At 36.5% G+C, this 22576-nt stretch overlaps 1 protein-coding gene across 10 annotated transcripts in view; it reads right to left on the bottom strand.

Moving 5' to 3' along the window:
• Positions 1-556: 556 nt before the first annotated feature.
• Positions 557-22576, bottom strand: part of CPEB2 (cytoplasmic polyadenylation element binding protein 2) — a 70935-nt gene continuing 48915 nt past the window's right edge. For all 10 annotated transcript variants that reach the window (XM_064584293.1, XM_064584291.1, XM_064584292.1 and 7 more), the window contains 6 exons: positions 19426-19596; positions 18184-18273; positions 12832-12950; positions 12446-12560; positions 9565-9746; positions 557-4552 (listed from right to left, as the gene is read on the bottom strand). In XM_064584293.1, the coding sequence (XP_064440363.1) occupies positions 4325-4552; positions 9565-9746; positions 12446-12560; positions 12832-12950; positions 18184-18273; positions 19426-19596 (905 nt within the window). In that variant the 3' untranslated portion in view covers positions 557-4324. The remainder of the gene's footprint in view (positions 4553-9564; positions 9747-12445; positions 12561-12831; positions 12951-18183; positions 18274-19425; positions 19597-22576) is intronic.

Raw genomic sequence — 22576 nt, 5'->3', positions numbered from 1 at the left:
TAGCTTTGTTAAAGTTAAAACAAGAGCTGTTTTAGCCATCAGTAGGATGAAGAACTTAAGCCTATACCTCTTCTTCTCCTTCTTTTTCATCAATAATGTGGCCATTGAAGAACTGATAGGCTGTGCTGAAAATAAGGAGGGAAATGACAAGTGACTTCCAACCAGAGGGTGTCTGAAAAAGCATCCTGGAAACTGTGCAGTTATAGCAAAGTGATCAACAGGGTTTCATTTTTTGAATGCAGCGTCAGTTTAAATATGGTAAACACGGATGATCTGGGATGACTGCAACACCACCCTAGAATTTCTACCGAATGTATGTGGAGGCTAAAGGGCGAGAGTGGGGAGGAGAACATCAGGAGAACTCCTGATGCCAGGAGTGCCTGGGGTCAAAATACTGAGAAATACTGGGCTACTGTCTCCAAGTTTCCCTCCCAGTCCTGACACTGAGCTACAGAGGGCCCTGGGCTGCATATATTCATGTCACAAAGCTCCCTAAATAAAAGTTTACTGGCGTTGATGAAAATCTTTGTAGATCTGAAGAATAAGATTCCACAACTATGCCAATAACTTAATAGTTTATTAGTCAGTCAACAATATTACAAATATTTAAAAATTACTTAATATAAATAGTTGGCAGCAAACTATTCCATTACAGAGTTAAATTACCAGTACAACAGACAGACTGGAGATTTAGACATCTGGAAGATAACAATAAAATAAACTAAAATATTTTAACGAAAAAATTTAAGCTGAAGGCGTTTACCTAGTGTCCATAAAAGCATGGGTTCTCTTTTTATTTAGAAAAAAATAAAAAACGGCTTTAACACCCCATTAGGAATATAAAATAAAATCAACTGAAAATATTAATTTGCATATCAAAGAACCATTTATAATTACAATCCAAACACTCCATAAACCACTTGTGCGATTCTATACAGAAACTGGGAATTAGAAACTAGTTGCTTTAATATTACAAAGATTTCAGCTCCAAAAATAATTCAACATAAAATAAACTTTAGCAATTAGTGTCATAAAATTATATATTTCCACATAAAAATACAAAATAATATTAATGACAAGAATATGAAAAATTATTCCAAGTATTTTACTACTATTAAAATAAAATAAAACCCAAAAAAACAAAATAGAAATATGCATGAAAAAAGTCTCTCCTTTTGTTAGCAAAACACTATCCAAAATAACTACAATCATTTACATCAGTACAAAGATTTCTGGATTTAAAAAATAGTTGCAATGACAAAAGGGGTATCTTTTCTGACAGTAAAAAATGACACTGTGGATAAAATCTGCAAAATATGCAATGAAAAAAATAAATTTGCATTAAAAAGGTTTACACTGTTATTTTTTTTTTATACAAACATTAGAAACAGTATTGCACATCACAACACAGAATCGAGGTTAGTCAGCCTTCCAAAATGTGTTATATTCAAGTTTTGTAGCATCTTTGAGGAGAGGCTCTGTGCAGCCAGATGCAACAGGGATAAATATCAAGTGTTTTCCATACACAAATATATAAATGCTAAATGTTTCCTTCTTAACAAAAAGTGTGGATTTTTAAAGTTTTTTTTTTTTTTCCCTCCACAGTCATACTTTTGGGCAGCAATATGAACATTTAGGGAACATAAGTGAAGCTTTGAAAATACAAAAATACAATCAAAATTAATAATTTTCTACAAAAATAGTAAAATAAATATGATCTGTAAATTAAAAAAAAAAAACTCCAATACAGTGTTTAACAGTTAGAAAATAAGAATGTAGTACATAAAAGGCAAAAAAAAAAAAAAAACGAGGTAGGGGTGAGGTGGGGAAGGACAAAAGATTAGACTGACAAGCTTTAACTACAACAGAAACGAAGGTAAAACAAACCATACATTTCTGCCATTTTTACCCGTGGGTGAAAAGGGGGTTCTGTTTCATTTCCCTCCATTCCCAATATTTATTTCTGTTTAAGAAGGGAAAGTGATTTTCAACATCTCCAATTATTTTCATCATATAATTTATTTTAGTGTTCATTATTTAATACATGAAAAGGCTCTTCAATTTTAAACATTAAGCAGAAATTATGAAAATAAAGTTAAAAAATCTGCGAAATTAAATATCTAAATAATTAACATTGCAAAACTACTGATTTCTTTTCTAAATTCCAAAAATTGAGGTATAGCAAAGGAGATGTCATCAGTCAAAAAAAGTGTGCCATAAAATAGCTGACTGTTGGAAAAATCTCTCACAGAGATATAAAAATAGTGCATAACAAATGTCAAATGGATCAAGGTTGGCAGGGTTAAGGTTAGAAAAGAATACTCCAAAAATCTGGAGGATCATGGTTAAGTAACAAATAGGGAACATCGACAAATAAATTAGTAAAAAGCTCTTCTGAAAACAGCATCAACTTTAAACATTAAAAACTTGAACCACAACCACAATAAAACAGCAGAGTTAGACATGAACCACATATTTTTACAGTACAAAAAAGCACACCAGACACAACCTATATTAAGATCAACACTTTGCTCACGTGAAGGATTGTCCCAAGGGGGTGCAATAAGGCAACACCCTTGTACTTTTCTCTCTTTAGAGTCAAGAACCTTAGTTCTGCATTTTTAAAAAACATCTACCATTGTTGGGTGCTTTGCTTAGATTGCAGAGTAACTTTTACATTAAAATATAGGGGCTAGTTGCATTAAAAATGCTCTAAAGAGAAAAAATATCACGAATGATATTCTAATAGTGTTCAGTACCAAGAGAAACTCATTAACTATTGCATGTTTCCATGCCACTTTCTCAAAAAAACTGCAAGCAAAGTCATTACCAAAATTCCTTCATCAAAATCTAAAAAAAAAGCAATTCTTAACCGTTAAGAACAATGTTCCATGCAACAGTGACCCCAGTTTAGACAGAAGACCCCGATATACATAGGTCAAACACATAAGCAAGTTTAAGCCAGATTTCACCATTGTCTTTAAGGTAAAATTGAATTTTATGCAACTAGCCATCTGTATATTTCCCCATCTCCATTTTGACTTTACTTAGGTTTACTAAGTTTTGCATTCTTCTATAAAGTCCATTTGTTTAGATATGGGCTTCCTGTGGGTCTTACATTTGGTGACTGGTTAGCAGTGTGCTGGCCATCTTTGGTTTATAAAGGATGTCTTAACCGTGAACTATCAAAGGGGCTAAAATCAACCTTCTTTAAAATTCTAGTATTTTTCTTTTATTCAATCTTTTATCTATACTATATCACTGCACATGAATTAGAACCGCACATCACAAAATTGCACAGGGATTACAAATATTACATCCAGTCTGCATAAAATCGAATTCCACTACCGACCAGATCACAAAATGGCTGCACTCTCTAATCTAAAACTAATTTGCATATTGTACACATGTAGGACAAATTTTTAACTTGAAGTCACAATAATGCATGCAAGTTTGCTTTTTTTAAACAAATTTTATAATTTGTTCATGCTACCTAGATTCAAGAGAGCTTTTTTGAACATTTGCAATACCTCACCTCTTGTTAATAATTCTAGTGCATGCATAAGGTGTATACAGGTAAGTAAACATGCATTTTTTTCACATTCTAAAACTATGGCAGTTTAGGCCATATTGTGCTGCCTGCATTTTATCTGCAATGCAGTGTGTCTCTAACGTTTTCAATCCCGTATTAATAGGTGGCATTTACACATAACACCTATATAGCAGCAAAGCTAATACAGCTTGTGATTAAAAATGTTTAAAAATAGCTAATAAATCAGATTATCTTGAGGTATTATTTCTTGCAAGTCAAAATGGAGAGCAAAAAAATCAACCCTAATTTTTAGTTTATGTATACACTGAAAATAGCAACAATAAAAATAAGCATTTGTAGCAGACATATTCCATCTTCACTATATTTTGCTACCTTTGGTAAATTACTGGGGCAGATCTTGAAGTTAAAAACCCACGTTTAGAAATAAGTGCACGCTTCACCCACTATATAGCAGCAGACTGTTTGCCCCTACGCAAAACATTCTCATATCTAATTTTAACTTTACGTATAAAAATAACTTGGAGAAAATACAAAAAAACATTTTATTTTAACATGAAAATATCACAAAAATTAGTAAGCCTGAGATGTAGGGTTTTGGTGAAAAACAAGAGGCTTGTAGTGTTTTGGCTGCTGATAAAGATGCATGTATTGGTAGCTGGGGTGAAAGCAGAAGAATGCACTTATTTCTTCCGCATGTCACGTCTTCAGACACAGTAAGCCACATGCACCCTTTCTTTCCTTGTTACATACACAGAGGCCGGTGTGCTATTCTTAGTTCCAGCGGAAGTGGATCTGACGTGGGCGATCAGCACCTTCCTTTACCAATGGCTTATGGAACTCACGTCCTGCACGGGAGTGGATATTTGCCCAACAAAACTCACAGTAATACTGCAGGCAAGTGACATTGGCACAGAAAAAGGGAGCAAATTTTCCACCACAGCGTGCGCCCTGGCATTCATCACACATCTGGTCATCTAGCACATATGGCTTTACCTCCACCTGGAGACAGAGACAAAAAACATCTCCCATTAATTCTGCTTCAGAAATCATTTTAGTGAATTTAAAATGTTCAGGGCGTTCTCGAGAAAAGGACCAGCATTAAACATTGAGAAAGTAGGCAGTTTCCCATGGAAATAGCTTTACCATGTAGTAGGTTAAAAAACAAAAAACCAAAGCAAAAACAAAAAGCAACAACGAAGTCACTCTGTTCCGGCACTAATCATCTTTGTCTAAGATGTTTCATGTTCGTAAGTGACCATGTGGTTAAAGGAGCGTTTAATTTTATTTTGATACTTTTTCTTCAGAGGACTATAAACTGAGTGGTATTTACTGTATTTTTCAAAGGCAGAAAATACTTTAAAAATCTATACATCTAACTGATTCGTAAAACATTCTACCCTCACCTTCGGTGAAGTAACATCTTTGAAACACCTGTGTGTTAATATTTTGGGGGCAGGGTGATTGTGAGTGAAAAAGAGAAGGGCATGGAAGACAAGTGGTTTTTACACCTTTTCCCCTTCATTCCAGTAGCACCTGAGAGACACCCCAACCCCAAACCACCAATGATTATGGCAACACTTCTGTATGTACCCTGCTTGTAACTACTTGGTACACACACACCAGAACTGGATACTCTTATTAAGGGCATGTCTAGACTTCTGTGAATTTATGAGATATAAAGTCAAAGGCCCACAGAGAAGGCCTGACTCAGAAGACCTCAGAGCCCAGGCAGCTGAGTGTCAAGTCTTTTCAACCTCAGTTTCCCTGTCAAGTCAGAAGAATCCTAGAACCTAATTCACGGAGCTGCGAGGATTAGATGACGCAGGTAAAAGCACTGAAGGCAGTGCTTGGCACACGGCAGAGACTCTGTAAGCCAGTGCTGCCTAAGAATTACTACAAATGTAGGGCTACTACCTTTGTCTGACTGAACGGTGCCAGGCAGCCTAAGACCTCAGCCTTTCCTGAGGAGAGGAGGGAAATCTGAGTGTTTAAAGGGTTGGTTAGAGATAAAGTAGTGTTTGCCCAAGGTAAAAAATAACAAACCAACAGTTTCTATTCTGAATGTATTAATACTTGCATGTGTGCAGAAAATGAGCGTATAAGGGTATTTTCTGAAGCATTTTTTGTCACAACAGCAACAATGAACAGGGAAAAACCCAAAAGTTGATGAAAAGGGTTATAAAACAAACATTTGATAGAAAGGTAATGGAATTAAGTTGTTTATATTTGCATTTCATTGATTAGGGCTGGATAAACATTTTACGTACATTCAACATTTTGCTTTTCTGAACAGTCTGTATCTTTTGCATATTTTCCTGCTGGAGGTTTTTTTCCATTGGCCTTTGTTGTTTTTTTTTTTAAAGATTTTATTTATTTGACAGAGGGAACACAAGCAGGGGGAGTAGGAGAGGGAGAAGCAGGATTTCTGCTGACCAGGGAGCCCGATGTGGGGCTCAATCCCAGGACCCTGAGATCATGACCTGAGCCAAAGGCAGATGCTTAATGACTGAGCCACCCAGGCGCCCTGGCCTTTGGTTTTTTAAAAGATCTTTGACACTCAGTCTAAAATTTTTATGCTCTATGTTTATTTTTCAACTTTTTCCATTATGGATCCTATCTTGATTGCCAGGCTGCTATTTCTGATTATCTTCATTATAATATTATATAACTATGTATATATAACTATATATAGTATTGTTATTAAAGAAATTACCAAAGAATATCCCAAAGTGGCATGAGAATTACTGGATTTCATTTTACTAGATGATTAACAAAATGAGCACAGGGAAAGTGTCTGCTCGATACTTAGTACCCAGGATCTAGCAGAATATTTAGCACAAAGTAGAAACTGTATCTGAATAAATGTGGTACATTTACATATGCTTCTGGGTTTCTTTCTCATGATTATATATCTTGGCTTTACTGTAATTAAAGACAGAGTGTCTGTGTGGTTTACTTCATTTCCATAATACCTCATAAAATTCTTAGTGCTCAGGAGCTACTTAATGTAAAACTGTTGAATAAAATTTCAAAATGCAATGACTTCAATTATTTGTATTTCAAACTTCTAGGTATCATTTTATGAAGCTAATCTAATTACCTTCAAAATCACAGACTTTAAAGATAGAAAACTGGATTTCAGACTTACGATTTTAGATTATTCTTTTTAATAATCTCTAAAAATTAACTCTTGTATTTGTGAAAAGGAGTTGGAGTTTCATCAATTCTGTACCTATTCTTATTTTCTATTATGATGCCCTTCCTTATTTTACTTCAGAGAACCTACCTGTATACTTTGTCGCCTGGATTCATAACTAATGAAATAATTCATATTTAATTATCCAACTTGAACTGTAGCACAGCTCCCTTCAGTAAGTACCAGAAGGCACAGTGAGTAATATTACTCATGGAATAACATACCAAATTACAATGAATTACACTTTTGTGGTGACAGTGTGTCCCAGCTTTTGGGAAGATAGGGATTAAATCTCAAAAGTGTTCATGAGCCAAAAGAGTAAGCTGAATGAACAATTTTAATGCTCCCCAAATCTTTGGGTTATCAGTTATAAATTTAAAATTAATCTGATATTATGGTTTAATAACTACATTCATACTAGAGACATGAAAGGTATAAAGATTAATGTTTTTTATGTGTGTGTGTGTGTGTGTGTGTGAGCAATACTAGTGACTTACAAAATACTTAAGGCTCAAATTCTTTTTCTTTTCTTTTCTTTTTTTTTTAAAGATTTTATTTTTAAGTAATCTCTATACCCAATGTGTGGTTCAAACTCATAACCCCAAGATCAAGAGTCACATGCTCTACCAACTGAACCAGACTGACATCTCTTGTTATTTCAGATAAAGTTCAAAATATGTCTTAAGCAGCACATATCTTAAAAAATAAACTTTTCTCTTAGGAGGCATTTCAATGCCTTTTTAAGAAGACATGCATGCGTTTCTTAATTCACTTGCTCTGCATCTGAGTTGCTCTTTAGGAATCAATACTCTGCCCCAAATAATTGGTCCTTCACTATCATTTTGGAAACAAAGAAGGAGAGGTAGGTAAGACACTGCAACAATTTTTTACCCTTGCTCCTGCATGTTAAATAACTATAGTTATATACAATGTAGGTAATCTCCTCAGTTGACTGGATCACTTCTTTGCAAAAGTTAGGGTTAGACTAGATACATGGTCTAAAGCATGGCTGCACATTAGAATCACCTGGGAGCTTTATAAATTCCTGCTGCCCCTGACCAATTATAACAAAATCTCTGGAGGTCAGGGGATGGGGGAACCCAGATGTCAAGACTTTTCTCAATTCCCAGATGACTTTTTTCTGTAGTTGAGCGTGAAAACCACTGGACTAGAGGAATTCCAGTTCAACAAATTTTCCTGCACAGTGGAATTAAAGCAGAGACCTTCCACTTAGATATGTGTGTGTGTGTGTGTGTGTGTGTGTTTTGCAACATTTTAAGTAACATGCAAAAAAATCACTCTGCTTGTATGAACTGAACCTATGCTGTACTTTTTTCCCCCTAAATGGGATGGCTTGGTAATTAAACTGATGACTACTTTTAGAGTCCATGGTCTAGTCAAACCATATTCCTTAACCAGCTCCCCTGCCTCCAAAATAGTCTTTTAATATATACAGACAGGCTCAAAGAAGAAACTTCAAGAAACTGTTACACTGGGAAAATACAGACTCAAGTTATATCTACTAATTTGGATGTAAAAAAAGTTAAGTTACCTCTTATTCTTAGCATATCTCATCCGTACTATAACGCAAACATGATTATTTTAGAATACTGCTTAGCTGTACATAGGAACTATGAACAGATTTTAGTATGAAATAGAGTTGCAAATGAACAACTGAGTTGGGGTCACTCCTTTTCCCTATTTTAGATGGTAATCAGTACTAGGAATTATTCAATGGGGTGGCTTTTAGTTAACATTGATAGGACTTCCTAAAAAGTTTTTATTGTGATTACCTAAACAATGAGGTACTACTACTAAAGAGTAAATGTTTTAAAGTTTAGGATAATAATCTTGTGTGTTAGACTTATGAAAATATACACAGAACATTATTTTAAATTTAATGATAAAAGATAAAAACACGTAAATAACACTCAGTGCCAAACTCTAAATGTTTCTACATATGAGAATTCATTTAATCCTCAAAGTAGCTGTGACAGAGATACTACTATTGCTTTCCATTTGATAAGTGGGGAAAAAGAAGCAAACCGAGGGTTAACGTCCTGTGGGTTACGGAGCACATGACGGAGAGGGCGTCCTGGGCGTGCTGGCTCCAGGGCACAAGCTCTTTTCTTTTTCTTTCTTTCCTTCCTTTTTTTTTTTTTTTTTTTTAAAGATTTTATTTATTTGAGAGAGAGCACGAGCAGGGGGAGGGGCAGAGGGAGAGGGAGAAGCTGGCTCCCCGCCGAGCAGGGAGCCTGATGCAGGACTCGATCCTAGGACCCCGGGATCATGACCTGAGCCGAAGGCAGACGCTTAACTGCACCCAGGGTACAAGCTCTTAAAACAAGCTCTGCCTCTATGGTTAGAAAGGTATTAAGCCCTTATTGGTGGAGTAAAAAAAAAAAACCCAAAAAACAAAAAACCCCACAACTTGACATGCTTTTACAATGACATTTATATTTTGTATATTGTATCTAAAGTTCAAAGCATGGGGACACCTGGGTGGCTCAGTCAGTTAAGCGTCTGCCTTTGGCTCAGGTCATGATCCCAAGGTCCTGGGATCGAGTCCCGCATCGGGCTCTTTGCTCAGTGGGGAACCTACCTCTCCCTCTGCCTGCCCCCCCCCCGACAAATAAATAAAATCTGTATGTTCAATAATGTTATATTTCAGTGATATTTCGATATAATACTCTAAGAGTTAAAGATATATAAAAAAATAAAGTGTTTGAATTATAGTATTAATTCGGTGGGGTAGTAAGCTTTGGATCAGCACTTTATTATAGGATGTTAAATGCTTTCCCAATATGCAACTTACGCGCTTATCAATATCCCCATGCTGAAGCTGAACAAACCGAGCACTGATGGCAGCAATATAGCTCTGCTGATTGGAGAAAGCAACTCGACCAGCACCTTTTGGGTATTTTAGCTCAGGATCTGTATCAATTCCTGCATAACAAACTCCACCATACAGCCGGTCCATGATCATAGCAAGTTCCACTTGAAGAGGAAAAGAAATTCACATCAAATGTGAGAGAACACAGTAAATCAACAGTTTTTAACTATTTTTTTAAAAAGGAAAAGTCAATAGGGTGATAGTTTTATACATCCAATCCTGTTTTCTACATCCAATCCTTTCACCTGCATACTGGACCCAATCTGCTCTCAATACAGAATTACTTGGCAATTCTCCTCTCTCCTTTTTGTATCATGTTTTTCCCTCTAAAGATCATTCCCAATCTTTAAAAAAACACAAAACAAAACTCCTAATTCTATTTTTCTCCCTCTCAGTGACTGCTTAATTTCTATGTTCTCCCTTTACAGCCAAATTGTTAATTTTTTTTTCTTCTACTACCTCATCCCTCTCTCTTCCCATTCCTTGTTCAAAACTTTCACCCTGTGACTCCATTTTTAATTGCTCATGCCACTGTCAAGTACAATGGTCAATCTACCTGGAAGCAGCACTGAACACAGTTAATCTCTACTTTCTCCATCTGGCTTTCAGGACACATTTTTCTACTAATTTTCATCCCACCTCACAATTCCTTCTTAGCCTTCCTTGCTGGTTCCTCTTCAACTCCTTAACTTTTCGATGTCAGAATACTCTTTCAGTCCATGGTTTTTTCCTCTATACTTGTGACTATGGTGACTTCATCCCATGTCATGGCTTTAAATACCATCTATCTGTTTTCAACTCCTAAATTCCTATCTCCAGCCTGGGCCTCTTCTCTGGACTCCAAACTCATCTATGCAACCATCAGGAGACGGTCAACTGGAGTTGTTGTCCTGGACAACTCATATTGATATTTAACAGACCTTCATCACTTAGTTTGAAATGGCACTCCTGATCTTCCACTATCCCATTAAATCTGCTCCAATGAGTTTCTGCTGACTCAGCTGGTAAGCAATAGAGAAGATGAAGTTGCCAAGACCCTTGGCTTCATCCTTTCTATTTTCTGTTTTGCCCCACTATACATGTAATCCTATGAACCTGATTTTCCAGACCTCTCTAAAATCTAATTTCTTCACCTCCGTCAACTAACATCCTCTTCCAAACTCTATTTTTTATCTGATCATGGCAATAGCCTTAACGTTTTGCTTCTGATTTACTGTCAAAACAATAGCAAGGCCAGGGTGCCTGGATGGCTCAGTCGTTAAGCATCTGCCTTCGGCTCAGGTCATGATCCCGGGGTCCCGGGATTGAGTCCCACATCGGGCTCCCTGCTCGGCGGAAAGCCTGCTTCTCCCTCTCCTACTCCCCCTGCTTGTGTTCCTGCTCTCGCTATCTCTCTCTCTGTCAAATAAATAAAATCTTTAAAAAAAAAAACAAAACAAAAACAATAGCAAGGCCAGTCAAAATTTATTTTCAAAACAGTAGCAACAGTAATTCTTAGTTATCAGATATAAATGGCTTAACTAAAATTTCTACTTAGGAGCTCGAAATGGTACCATAAACTTGCTTTCAAAACCAAGACCACAATCTTCCTTCTCCAGTGTTCTTTATCTCAGTAGAAGGTACCATTATCTACGTAGTGGCTTAAGACTGAAAGCTGAGATTCAGCCTTTGAGTTTACCCCATAAATCGTCTGTGACATGCGTTCACTTCGCTCCTCACCACTGCTACCTTCAATCCAAACTCACATTATCTTTCTCCTGTCTTCCAAGAATGGGCTCCTAAAATGGTCTACCCATATCTACTCTCAACCCAACTGCCCCCAAAACATGTCATTGGCTACACTTATGTAAAAGTTCATTAGTTTCCCCTTGCTCTGAGGATAAATACCGAATTAGCTTATCAGACTTGTATGATCTAACTCCTATTCACTTTTTCAATGCCTTTTTTTAATCTCTCCCCTCTTCTTATACCCCTAGTCAGCTACTCTGGATTTCTTTCAGTTCCTCCAATGCCCTCCACACTTCCCTCCACTAAAGATCTTTGAATATGCTCTTCCCTTTGTCTGAAACACACTCCTCACAACCCACCTGCCACCTCAACTCTATTTCTTCTACTGTGTGTCAGCTCAAATACAAGTATCTCTAAATATCAGACTATACCACATTCCCTTGATGCTCTATTTTCTACAGTCTTTCTTTGTAGCAGTTATGTTCTATAAGTATTTACATGTGTGAATGGTTCTTTTAACATATATCTCCTATACTGACTGGAAGAGGATGTTCTCAGTGGTGGAAGGCACTAACACACTTCACAGGGCACATGGAATCATAAAACATGCTTGTACAGTGGACATTTAGGTCTGTAATTATGTTCCTAGATGACATTTCTGGTAAATCTCTGGTTTCTGCTTACTCATGAACAGAAGTTTCTTACTTATCAAAGCACTATTAAAAAAAAATCCCATACTTCTTCAAATATCAGAATCAACCCACATAAAATAAACAGACCCCAAATTCTTATATTTTAGAGAATTACACTTAAGAAGTCAGAAGTACTTGGATTCTTCTTACAGAGTCTGCTTGGAGTTAACTATTAATATTGATAGATGAGTGTCCACTTCTCCACTTACTTGATAGTTTTAAGAATACTTCTCAGAATTCTGTAGTGAACAACTCTTGGAGCATAAGGAATCTGCCCCTTGCCTGCCCAATAGTGCCATGTACATAATAGCTCCCCAAAATTTACTGAATTAATATTTAATTTTTTTTAAAAAAGAAGCAACATTTGTTAACATTCTACTTACCAGCCCTTAATGGCCTAGGAACACCTCCAACAAAAATTGTTTTTCGAGGATCCAAAGGTTGAGAACCATCCATCACAAAATCACTATCACTTAAGTTCCAAGGACGGATCTGAACCTATGAAGAAAATCACATCGCTATAATGGGTCTTACTCCCTTGACAACTTAGGCTGCTTTGTGCCAATTAACAGTGGTCCTTTTATTTTTCAAAATTCAGTTGGATTTGAAAACAAATTATTTTTTTAATCTAGATACTATAAGTTATCCAAATTTTTAAAAACTGAACTCTTAACATGGTATTTTAACTTTTTTATCATTAATAATTACTTCAAATCAGTTTTTGGAAAACTCGCATTTGTAGCCTAAAGTTCATGTAGTATTTACTTACTGGTTTGTCCTTGATGGTGGGGCTGGAAACACACAGGTACAGTTTTCCATCTTCTTCAATACAAGCATCAATTAGTGCCTGAACTGAGCTCTCTTCTTGAAAGAGAAGGAATGCATAGCCTGTAATAACCATTAAAAATGAGGCAATATGGCAAAGTAAGTGATTTCACCCAAATTTCAGTACTGTTTAGAAAATACATGCTTTAGGAAAAGAAAAAAAAATTATCAGATAGAACCGGAACCATTAGACTTTCTATAGGAGAACATAATATCCTACGGAATACACACAAAAACAGATACTCATTAATTAGCTACCCTATATAGAGTGCTTACTATACAATTCCTTGCTAACAGCTTTACATAAATTATTTCATTTGCTTTCCACAACAAGTCTGTAAGACATTATTCCCATTTTATAGAAGAAAAACCCGAGGTATCCAGCAGTTAAAATGATTTGCCCCAAGTCAGTCAGATGAGCAAGCAGTTGATGGAGTAATTTCAAACCCAGGAGAGCCCCCAAGGTCTCCCAACATACTGTCTTATTCAAGAACTTGGCAGGATTAACCCCTTGAGCATATTAGGAGCAGAAGATTCCTAGAAATGCCCTCAGGCTAAGACACGTTCTGGTGCACACTTTGGACTAGAGCACACTTGGAAAGGCCCAACAATTTCCATAAGGAGGGGGAAATAACCACAGTCAGCATGACAACTTCAAAATTGTACTAAGAAAACTACCTTAAGGAGGCTGGAGTGAAAATGGGTACTCCAGCATGGGTCAGAACCTTAAACTCAAACTCTCAACTGGGATGAGCTGTGGAACACTCCTTTCAAATCGTCTGGAGACTATGTTTGGACTTTGGACCCAAGCTCTTGCTTAGATGCCTGTACCTTTGGGAAATATGCCCTTCTTCCTTTCTTTGTGATAACAGATTGTAAATCGTTAAGCAGAAGAGACTTCATTATAAAAAGAAGGTATCAAAATTTACACTGCAAGTTCACCATTACGTAATTGTTCCTTAGAAGCTGATAACTAACTGACCAAAATACACCCCTTTCCTTGACAAGATTTCTTCTATGCAAACAAACCTAGAGGATTGTAATCTGGTTCTAGTACGAAGAAGTCATCAAGCAGGCCATGCACATCTATTTATTCCATTAGACAATGGTAAATGTGAGGTCATGTTTTATGCAGAAATCAAAACACATAGCTTTATTGCCAACAATGGCTGTAATTGCCACAAAGGTCTGATGTGACACAAACGTGCTTCATTTTAAATTTATAATACCTAATGGCATAAATAAGCCATCAAACCAACCTTTGCAATAGAAACTTCCAAAGGTGTGATTATGCAAGATTAAGAAAACACACTGTAGACATTTCCAACTGCTAGAAATAATTTAAATATGCTTGAATAAAAAATGAAGACTGGTTTTAAGTGAAGGCTTTAATTTTGATCCAAGTTAAGGATTTGAGAGTTATAACTGTTTTGTAATAATTGAGAGGATATAAGACCAATTTACTAAAACAGTATTTTAAATTCAGTATTTTTAATGTTAAGATTTGTGATATTAATTTTTGATATTAATATTTTAATTTTGCTTAGTTTTTAAAGTAATACTTTACATTCAATATATTTTTTATTTATTTTTTATTTTTTGTTTTTTTTTGTTGTTTTTTTTTTTAAAGATTTTATTTATTTATTTGAGAGAGAGAATGAAAGAGAGAGAGCACAAGAGGGGGGAGGGTCAGAGGGAGAAGCAGACTCCCTGCTGAGCAGGGAGCCCGATGCCGGACTCGATCCTGGGACTCCAGGATCATGACCTGAGCCGAAGGCAGTCGCTTAACCAACTGAGCCACCCAGGTGCCCTACATTCAATATATTTTTTAAAGATTTTATTTATTTGACAGAAAGAGAGAGAGAGAGAGAGAGAGAGAGAGAGAGCACGAGCGGTAGGAGGGGCAGAGGAAGAAGCAGGCTCCCCGCTGACGGGGCTCAGATCCCAGGACCCAGAGATCATGACCTGAGCCAAAGGCAGATGCTTCACTGACTGAGCCACCCAGGCACCCCTACATTCAATATTCTTAATATTGCTTAATGATTTGTGTGATTATTAGGGAAGAAATGTTTGTATCACAAAACTAATTAAGCAACATGGCAGGTAAATTATGATCTAGCTAAGGAAAACCATTAAATATTAAAATACTCTTACCAAAAACATACTATACAGCAAATTAATACTCACATTGGGTGAACCTTATTCACCGTAAAGGAAACATAAGTACATGTGTGGCTCCATATCCAAGGGCTCACTGGATATTTCTGTACCAGTGTTTCCAAACCATGGAAAATGAATTACAACAATGACAAAACTGCTTAAAAGAACAAGGTTTGGAAACACTGGTCTTTGACAATGACAATTAACTATAATTGTACCAAAAACTATGACTTGCCAGTGCTACTTTTTTGAGGTCTTTTTGTTTTGTTTTCAGTCTGAGAAAATAAACTAACCATCACCACAAAAACCACAATGACAACAACAATGGCAACAAGAGCAACAAAGACAGCAACTATTCTGTTTGATTAAATTTGTGCCAACACATCTTTCTAGGCTTAGAGTCCATCATCCTGTTATATGAACAAGAGGCTCAGGCAAAAAATGTATACCTGTCTCCACACAAACCAATTTTCATTCCTTTCTAAAACTGTATTTCAATTCCTGCCTGGAACTCTGTTCAACCCCTTTATGTCTATATAGATTACACAATACCTTCAGATTTGATTCAGAACTTCTCAGTGAAGCCTTCCCCACCTACTTCAGGTCAAAGGAACTTCTCCATCCTGTAGTATTTATAGCTGTTTATATCATTTGTTAGCCAATTATTATTCTGTGCATTACCAAGAATACAAAGATGAGTAAAGGCAGAGTCTTTTTTTTTAAGATTTTATTTATTTGAGAGAGAGAGAATGAGAGACAGAGAGCATGAGAGGGAGCAGGGTCAGAGGGAGAAGCAGACTCCCTGCCGAGCAGGGAGCCCGATGTGGGACTCGATCCCAGGACCCTGGGATCATGACCTGAGCCGAAGGCAGATGCTTAATGACTGAGCCACTCAGGCGCCCCTGAGCATGCCACTTTTTTTTTTTTAAAGATTTTATTTATTTATTTGAGAGAGAGAGTGAGAGAGAGAGAGAGCACAAGAGGGGGGAGAGGGAGAAGCAGACCCCCCGCTGAGCAGGGAGCCCGATGCCGGACTCGATCCCAGGACTCCAGGATCATGACCTGAGCTGAAGGCAGTCGCTCAACCAACTGAGCCACCCAGGCACCCGAGTAAAGGCAGAGTCTTACAGAGTATGGGAAGAATTGAGTATTAGCAAAATCATCACAGATTTATAGAGTTGTAAAAATGTAACACCGTAGCTGTGACAAGTGCTATGAAAGAGCAGAGCAGTGCTAGGAGACCCTACAACAGGAATTTGTGAACGTTAGGCGGGTCCTCAAAGTATCCTGTGAGCAACCAATGTTTAAACAGATAAACGGGGGTATGTAGATGAAGACACATGAGAAGGGCCTTCAGGGTGAGAGAGAATACCATACACAAGAGCCCTAAGGCAGGAGAGAACAAGGCTGGTTTTTGGAACCGGAACAAGAACCAATAGTGGGAGAAGAAACCAGAGAGATGGGGAGGCTGGGCAGGGCAAACAGATTTTTGCCTTTTTTCTAACTAAAAGAAACCACTGAAGGGTTTTAAGTAGATGGTCAAGGGACAGCACTATCAGATGAGTTTTCAGAGAGATTATTCTGGCTGTGCTATGGGAGAAAAACTGAAGAGAGCCAGAGGTATGGACAGACTAGTCACATTCCTGAAGTAGGCCAGGGCACTGGTAACTTAGGCTGGAATATTAGAAACTAATTGGCATTTTTATTGAACACTCAAAAAACTATAAAAGGCCAAGAGAGTGAAACAATGGACAACATATTAAAATTCAGCTTAAAACTCAGCAATAAATTAAAACTCAGTAACAGATTAAAACTCAGATGAACAAATGAACATCCACATCTATATGGAGCTAATTTTCTCTCTAAACTAAGTATCAGGACCTCCAAGTCCAGTAAATTCCAAATTTGGGTGAAAATTTGGGGTACATAGAAAAAGGTCTATAGCTTTAACCAGATTCTCATAGAGACCTGGGATTCAGAATTCCTGCTCAAAAGATGTTCTTGATTCCATAAATATAAGATCTAAAGGTATAAAACAAAAACCACTGTGTTATTCCATTTCTCTAAAAATCTACGTGAACTGGTAATGGAGGTTCTAGAATTCTCAGTGACGAAAAGTGAGATATCCCATATAATTCAGTACCAGAAACCTCTAGTTTTTGTATGCCAATAACTATTCTAACATGTTTCCTTTCCCAGAGCCCAAATCAGGCCATTTAACATATCTATTGGAGTCTTTTTTCCAGGCTTGAAAATTCACTTAGCCATGAGAATAACAGGGTTTTTGTTTTTCTAAAATTTTATTTCAATGATGTTCAAAGAAAAGTCTTAGTTTTTCAACCTCTCCCTTTCTTTTTATTCATTTCAGAGAATCTGCCATTAGCAACCTGACTGGATTCATGTTTAATTCTCTCCACTCACCTCCCCTGCTCATTGTGGGCAAGGGGTACTTACTTCCGCTCCCCACTGATGGTGGCCTTGCTTTTGCTCACACGAATGAGAGTGTGATTTGTGATCTTGTGCTATGGTGACAAGCCACAGTAGCATCCTAGCAATAAGTTACTAGCACAACTAGGTATTCTCTTCACATCTGATCTCTTTATATAATGGGGGTTCGGAGCAGTCACTTTCTCCTCTAGCTAAATTCACCCACAGAGTAAATATTACTCTTTTGCTATCTGCTATTGTTTGGAACACTTAAGTAAATCTTGCAATATTTATACTATTCATGTGTTTATATTTTTCTCTCACTTCAAATAGATCTTAATTTCACTGCATAGAGGGACACTTTTTCTGTGTCTGTACCCAAGTTACTTAGAAGGATGCTTCAAACAGAGAAAAAAACCCTCAAAACATTTGTTGATTTGAGTCTTTGAAATTATTGTCAAATCATTATAGAGAAAGCACGACGAGGGTCTAATGGTTCCTGAGTGGCTTAAAGTGAAACTATGATAGTCCTTAGGCCCATTCTTCCTCACTTGACACATGTTATCAGCCTTCACAAATTATTAGTTTTTATATAAAGATAGGATGATACACAATTCTAAAAGAAAAGAAAACACAAAGTAATTGATATTGTCTTATTTGCTCTCATAAAACTGATTCCTTAGAAAATATTAACAATAAAAACTCTTACCTTTTGGTGGAAAATAGGACTTGCTTTCGGCTTTATGAGGCCAATCTACTACCAAGGGCCCAAATCTTCTGAAGCTAGCAGTTATTTCGTCTTAAAAAAGTACAATAATACACATTAGGAATTAGTTTTAATGGTTCATTTTGGAAAACAAAACAAAACAAAACAAACAAACAAAAAAAACCTCCCAAACTCATATTTTATAAGTTAAAGATTTAATATTTAAAAGTACTAAGTACCCTAAGCTAAACTAGAATATGAAAACTCAAAACACATCTAATACCCTTACTAAAAGAATATATGAAATAAATAGGTATTGTAGTCAAAATAAATTTATTTTTAAGCAGCACATTGGCCAGAGCAATCAATTCAGTGTGAGTTTTAAAATTTTATATAACATTGTGTAGATACTAATGAATTGATAGTATACCAAACTACAAATATTACTGGCTTGAAAAACATGCCAATGTTATCTCAAGTTAAACAAAGAGACGATTACTGTTTGATAAGTAAAATCTCATAGGGAAAGAAAAGGTCTGCTAGAACAAGACATGTAGAATTATCACACTCATAAAATATACTAAGGTCTGACACACACCAGGTAGCTTCACTGAGACAAATACAAGTCAAATACAATGATATACTCTAGGTTATTTCATCACATGAAAACCTTATTATACTAATTAACACTTAGAATAGGTTGTGGATATTTGAATCGTAATTGAAACATTTCTCAAAGTGTATCAACATCCTCTTAGTTGTGAATAAGAGTGGCAGATTTCCCACAACTACACAAACATTAGACAGCTTCAGTATTTTTAATCTTTACTTTGAATTATTTTCTTTTGTTATTATTATACATGATTATTTTTACTATGTTCTGTTTCCATTACCCTTTTGGGTTTTACTACCTATTTCTTACCTGTTTCTAACAGCCTATTTATTCTTAAGGAAATTAAACTTTTGACTATCATGCACTGCAGGTATTTTAGTTTGTGTCTTGTATTATGGTAATACAAAAGATTTTAAGTTTTATTAGAAATAACAGTATGCATTTTAACATATAAAGAAAAAATCTTTAAACTGTTCAATTATCTCCTGTTTCATATTTCAACAGGTGACAGACCATTTAAAACAGAGATGGATATCCATTCTGACTGAAAATCTTGAGGTAAAAAATTCCATACCCCCAATCACATTGTATTTTAAGTTTTTGTTTGTTTTAAGCTCAAATTATCACTCTACCTTCATCAATATCTGGAGGAAGACCACCAACAAAAACTTTTCGAGAGAAGCGTTCTATTCGTTCTCCATTTTGATGAGCTGAGTAACATGTGGGTGAATTTAAAACACCAACTTGATCATTATGACCATCATCGAGCAGGCCATCATCTATTGGAAAGAGGGAAGAACGACCTAAAATATAAGAACAAATATAACCTGAGTCTCAGATACAGGGAAATGCTAAAGTCAGGCACTAAAATAGCAATGACAAATTCAAAGGCTTAAAATAAGGTGACACAGGCATAAAAAAAATAAGGGAAATTCAGACAGTTTAAGGTTTTAATTACCTGGATTCAAAAGAGAAGCAGTCTGAAGAATGACTCAGAAATAAACATAGTCATATGACAACAATTATACTGCAAACACTAGATCACTTCAATTTTTTATGGAAAGCAGCAAGAATCTGATGTATGGGGACAGTTTAAACTGGATGTGTTACAGGAGAAACCTTTGAGAAACTGGTGGCAAAAGGGAAATGGCACAGACTAAATAGATAAGAGCACATAATAAAAAGCCACTTGCAGACCACAGTAAGTAAGGACAAAGGCAACAAGTAAGACTTACATATGTGACAATTATATAAGAGGGGAGACAGGGCTTCTGCACATGTGCAAAACAGAAAAAGGCATCCCCTCTAGGGCTTTGGTCCCCATCTAAGCCCACCATTCAGGGGGTACACCCTTTGTACAGGGCACGTCCTGTATAATTCTCTGCAGCAATCCTGATGCTAGACTCCATGGGATTCTAAAAAATAAAATGACTTAATATAGTCCCCTGTTCTCAGGGATGTACATTTAGAAAAGATAAGATCTATACATGTAACTATTGCACATATCCATAAGAAAGCTTCAAAGTACTTCAGAGGAAGTTTGTTGGAGGAAGGGAGTAGTCTGCCTAATAAATGGGTAATTTCTTAAATCCTCAAGTGAAACTGAATGGCAATTGCGGTAAAAAGGGAAAGCCAGTGGTATTTACTCAGTGCATTAGAAATGTTAGAACATGGTTTTGATATCTTCTGCCCACTTTTTGACTTGATTATTTGTTTTTTGGGTGTTGAGTTTGAGGAGTTCTTTATAGATCTTGGATACCAGCCCTTTATCTGTAGTGTCATTTGCAAATATCGTCTCCCATTAAGGAGGGCACGTGCTGCATGGAGCACGGGGTGTTATAGGAAAACAATGGATAGTGGATCACCACATCAAAAACCAATGATGTATTGTATGGTGACTAACATAACATAATAAAATTAAAAAAAATTAAAAAAAAAAAAAAAAAAGAACATGGTTTTGAGTAAATTTTCCAAGTGGAAGGAGAAACATAAAAGAGGAAAATATGAATCTATTTAAGAAATAGGGAGGAGTCAAAATTAACTACTACATGTTGGAAATAAGGAGATTGCAAGTAATAAAATAGCTTTGAGGCTGGTCAGAATACTTAGCCTTGAATGCCAGTGCTAAAGGAGATGTTTTATTTAGTATGTGATTAAAATAAACAAAAAGATGGATATGTGGGCTCAAGCAAGATAATTTTACTGGTGCTTTGGGAAGACATATAGCAAATGTGGTTAAAGTGATTAGAAATGAGCAGATCAGGAAGGATGAACAGAGGAGATAACTACAGCAGTAAAGAGTAGATATCTGGGAAACAAAACAGAAAAATGGAAAGGAGAAACTAAAAGAAAGCATTAGAACATGAATAATAAGAATCATTAACTAAATATAAGGACAATAAAGACAAAAACTGGTATAAGAAAGGGTAGATATGGAAGGAAACAATCAACAAAATTAAAAGCTAACCTTTGGAATGGGAGAAGACATTTGCAAATGTCACTGACATTCTTTTTTTTTTTTTTTAAGATTTTATTTATTTGACAGAGACACAGTCAGAGAGGGAACACAAGCAGGGGAAGTGGGAGAGGGAGAAGCAGGCTTCCCGCTGAGCAGAGAGCCCGATGCGGGGCTCAATCCCAGGACCCTGGGATCATGACCTGAGCCGAAGGCAGACGCTTAATGAATGAGCCACCCAGGCGCCCCAGACACTGACATATCTGTTAAAAAACTGGCAGAAGACCTGAACAGACATTTTACCAAAGAAGACATACAGTTGGCTAACAGACACATGAGAAGTTATTCATCATCACTCATCATCAGGGAAATGCAAATCAAAACTACCATGAGATTATCACTCACACCAGTCAGAATGGCTAATCAACAACTCAAGAAACAACAGGTTTCGGCAAGGATGCAGAGAAAGGGGAACCCTCTTACACTGTTGGTGGGAATGCAAGCTGGTGCAGCGACTCTGGAAAACAGTATGGAGGTTCCTCAAAAAGTTAAAAATAGAGCTACCCTATTATCCAGCAATTGTACTACCAGGTATTTGCCCAAAGGATAAAAAACACTGATTCAAAGGGATACATGCACCCCGATGTTTATAGAATTATCAATAATAGCCAAATCATGGAAAGAGCTCAAACGTCCGTCGACTGATGAATGGATAAAAATGTGGTGTATATATGTACAATGGACTATTACTCAGCCATCAAAAAGAAATCTTGCCATTTGCAACAATGTGGATGGAGCTAGAGAGTATTATGCTAAGCAAAATAAGTCAAAGACAAATACCATATGATTTCACTCATATGTGGAATTTAATAAACAAAACAGATGAACCCAGGGTGGGGGCAGTGGCAGGGAAAGAGAGGCAAACCAGGAAACAGACTCTTAACTACAGAGAACAAACTGAAAGTCGATGGAGGGGAGGTGGGCAGGGTGAAATAGGTGATGGGGATTACGGAGTGCACTTACTGTGATGAGCACTCGGTGTTGTATGTAAGTGTTGAATCACTAAATTCTACACCTGAAACCAATCTTACACTGTATGGTAAGAAACTGGAATTTAAATAAAACCTTGAAAGAAAAAAAAAAGAAGGGTAGGTATGTGAAGCTGCATAGACTGAGAGGATATTCAGAATTAAATATAAGATAGGGGGTTGCAAATGGTGTGGAGAAAGGAAATAAGCCACATTTTTTAGAAGAGAGTCAACTTTACAGAAATGACACTTGAAGGTTCTTTGTAGTATCACTAGACAACTCCAGAGAGAAATGATGAG

The sequence above is a fragment of the Mirounga angustirostris genome, unplaced genomic scaffold, assembly GCF_029215605.1.
Source record: "Mirounga angustirostris isolate CCGP_5_RB_7025 unplaced genomic scaffold, mMirAng1.0.hap1 SCAF_2, whole genome shotgun sequence".
NCBI classification, from domain to species: domain Eukaryota; kingdom Metazoa; phylum Chordata; class Mammalia; order Carnivora; family Phocidae; genus Mirounga; species Mirounga angustirostris.
The sequence above is the reverse complement of the archived record's forward strand: the minus strand, read 5'-3'. Positions and strand labels throughout refer to the sequence as shown.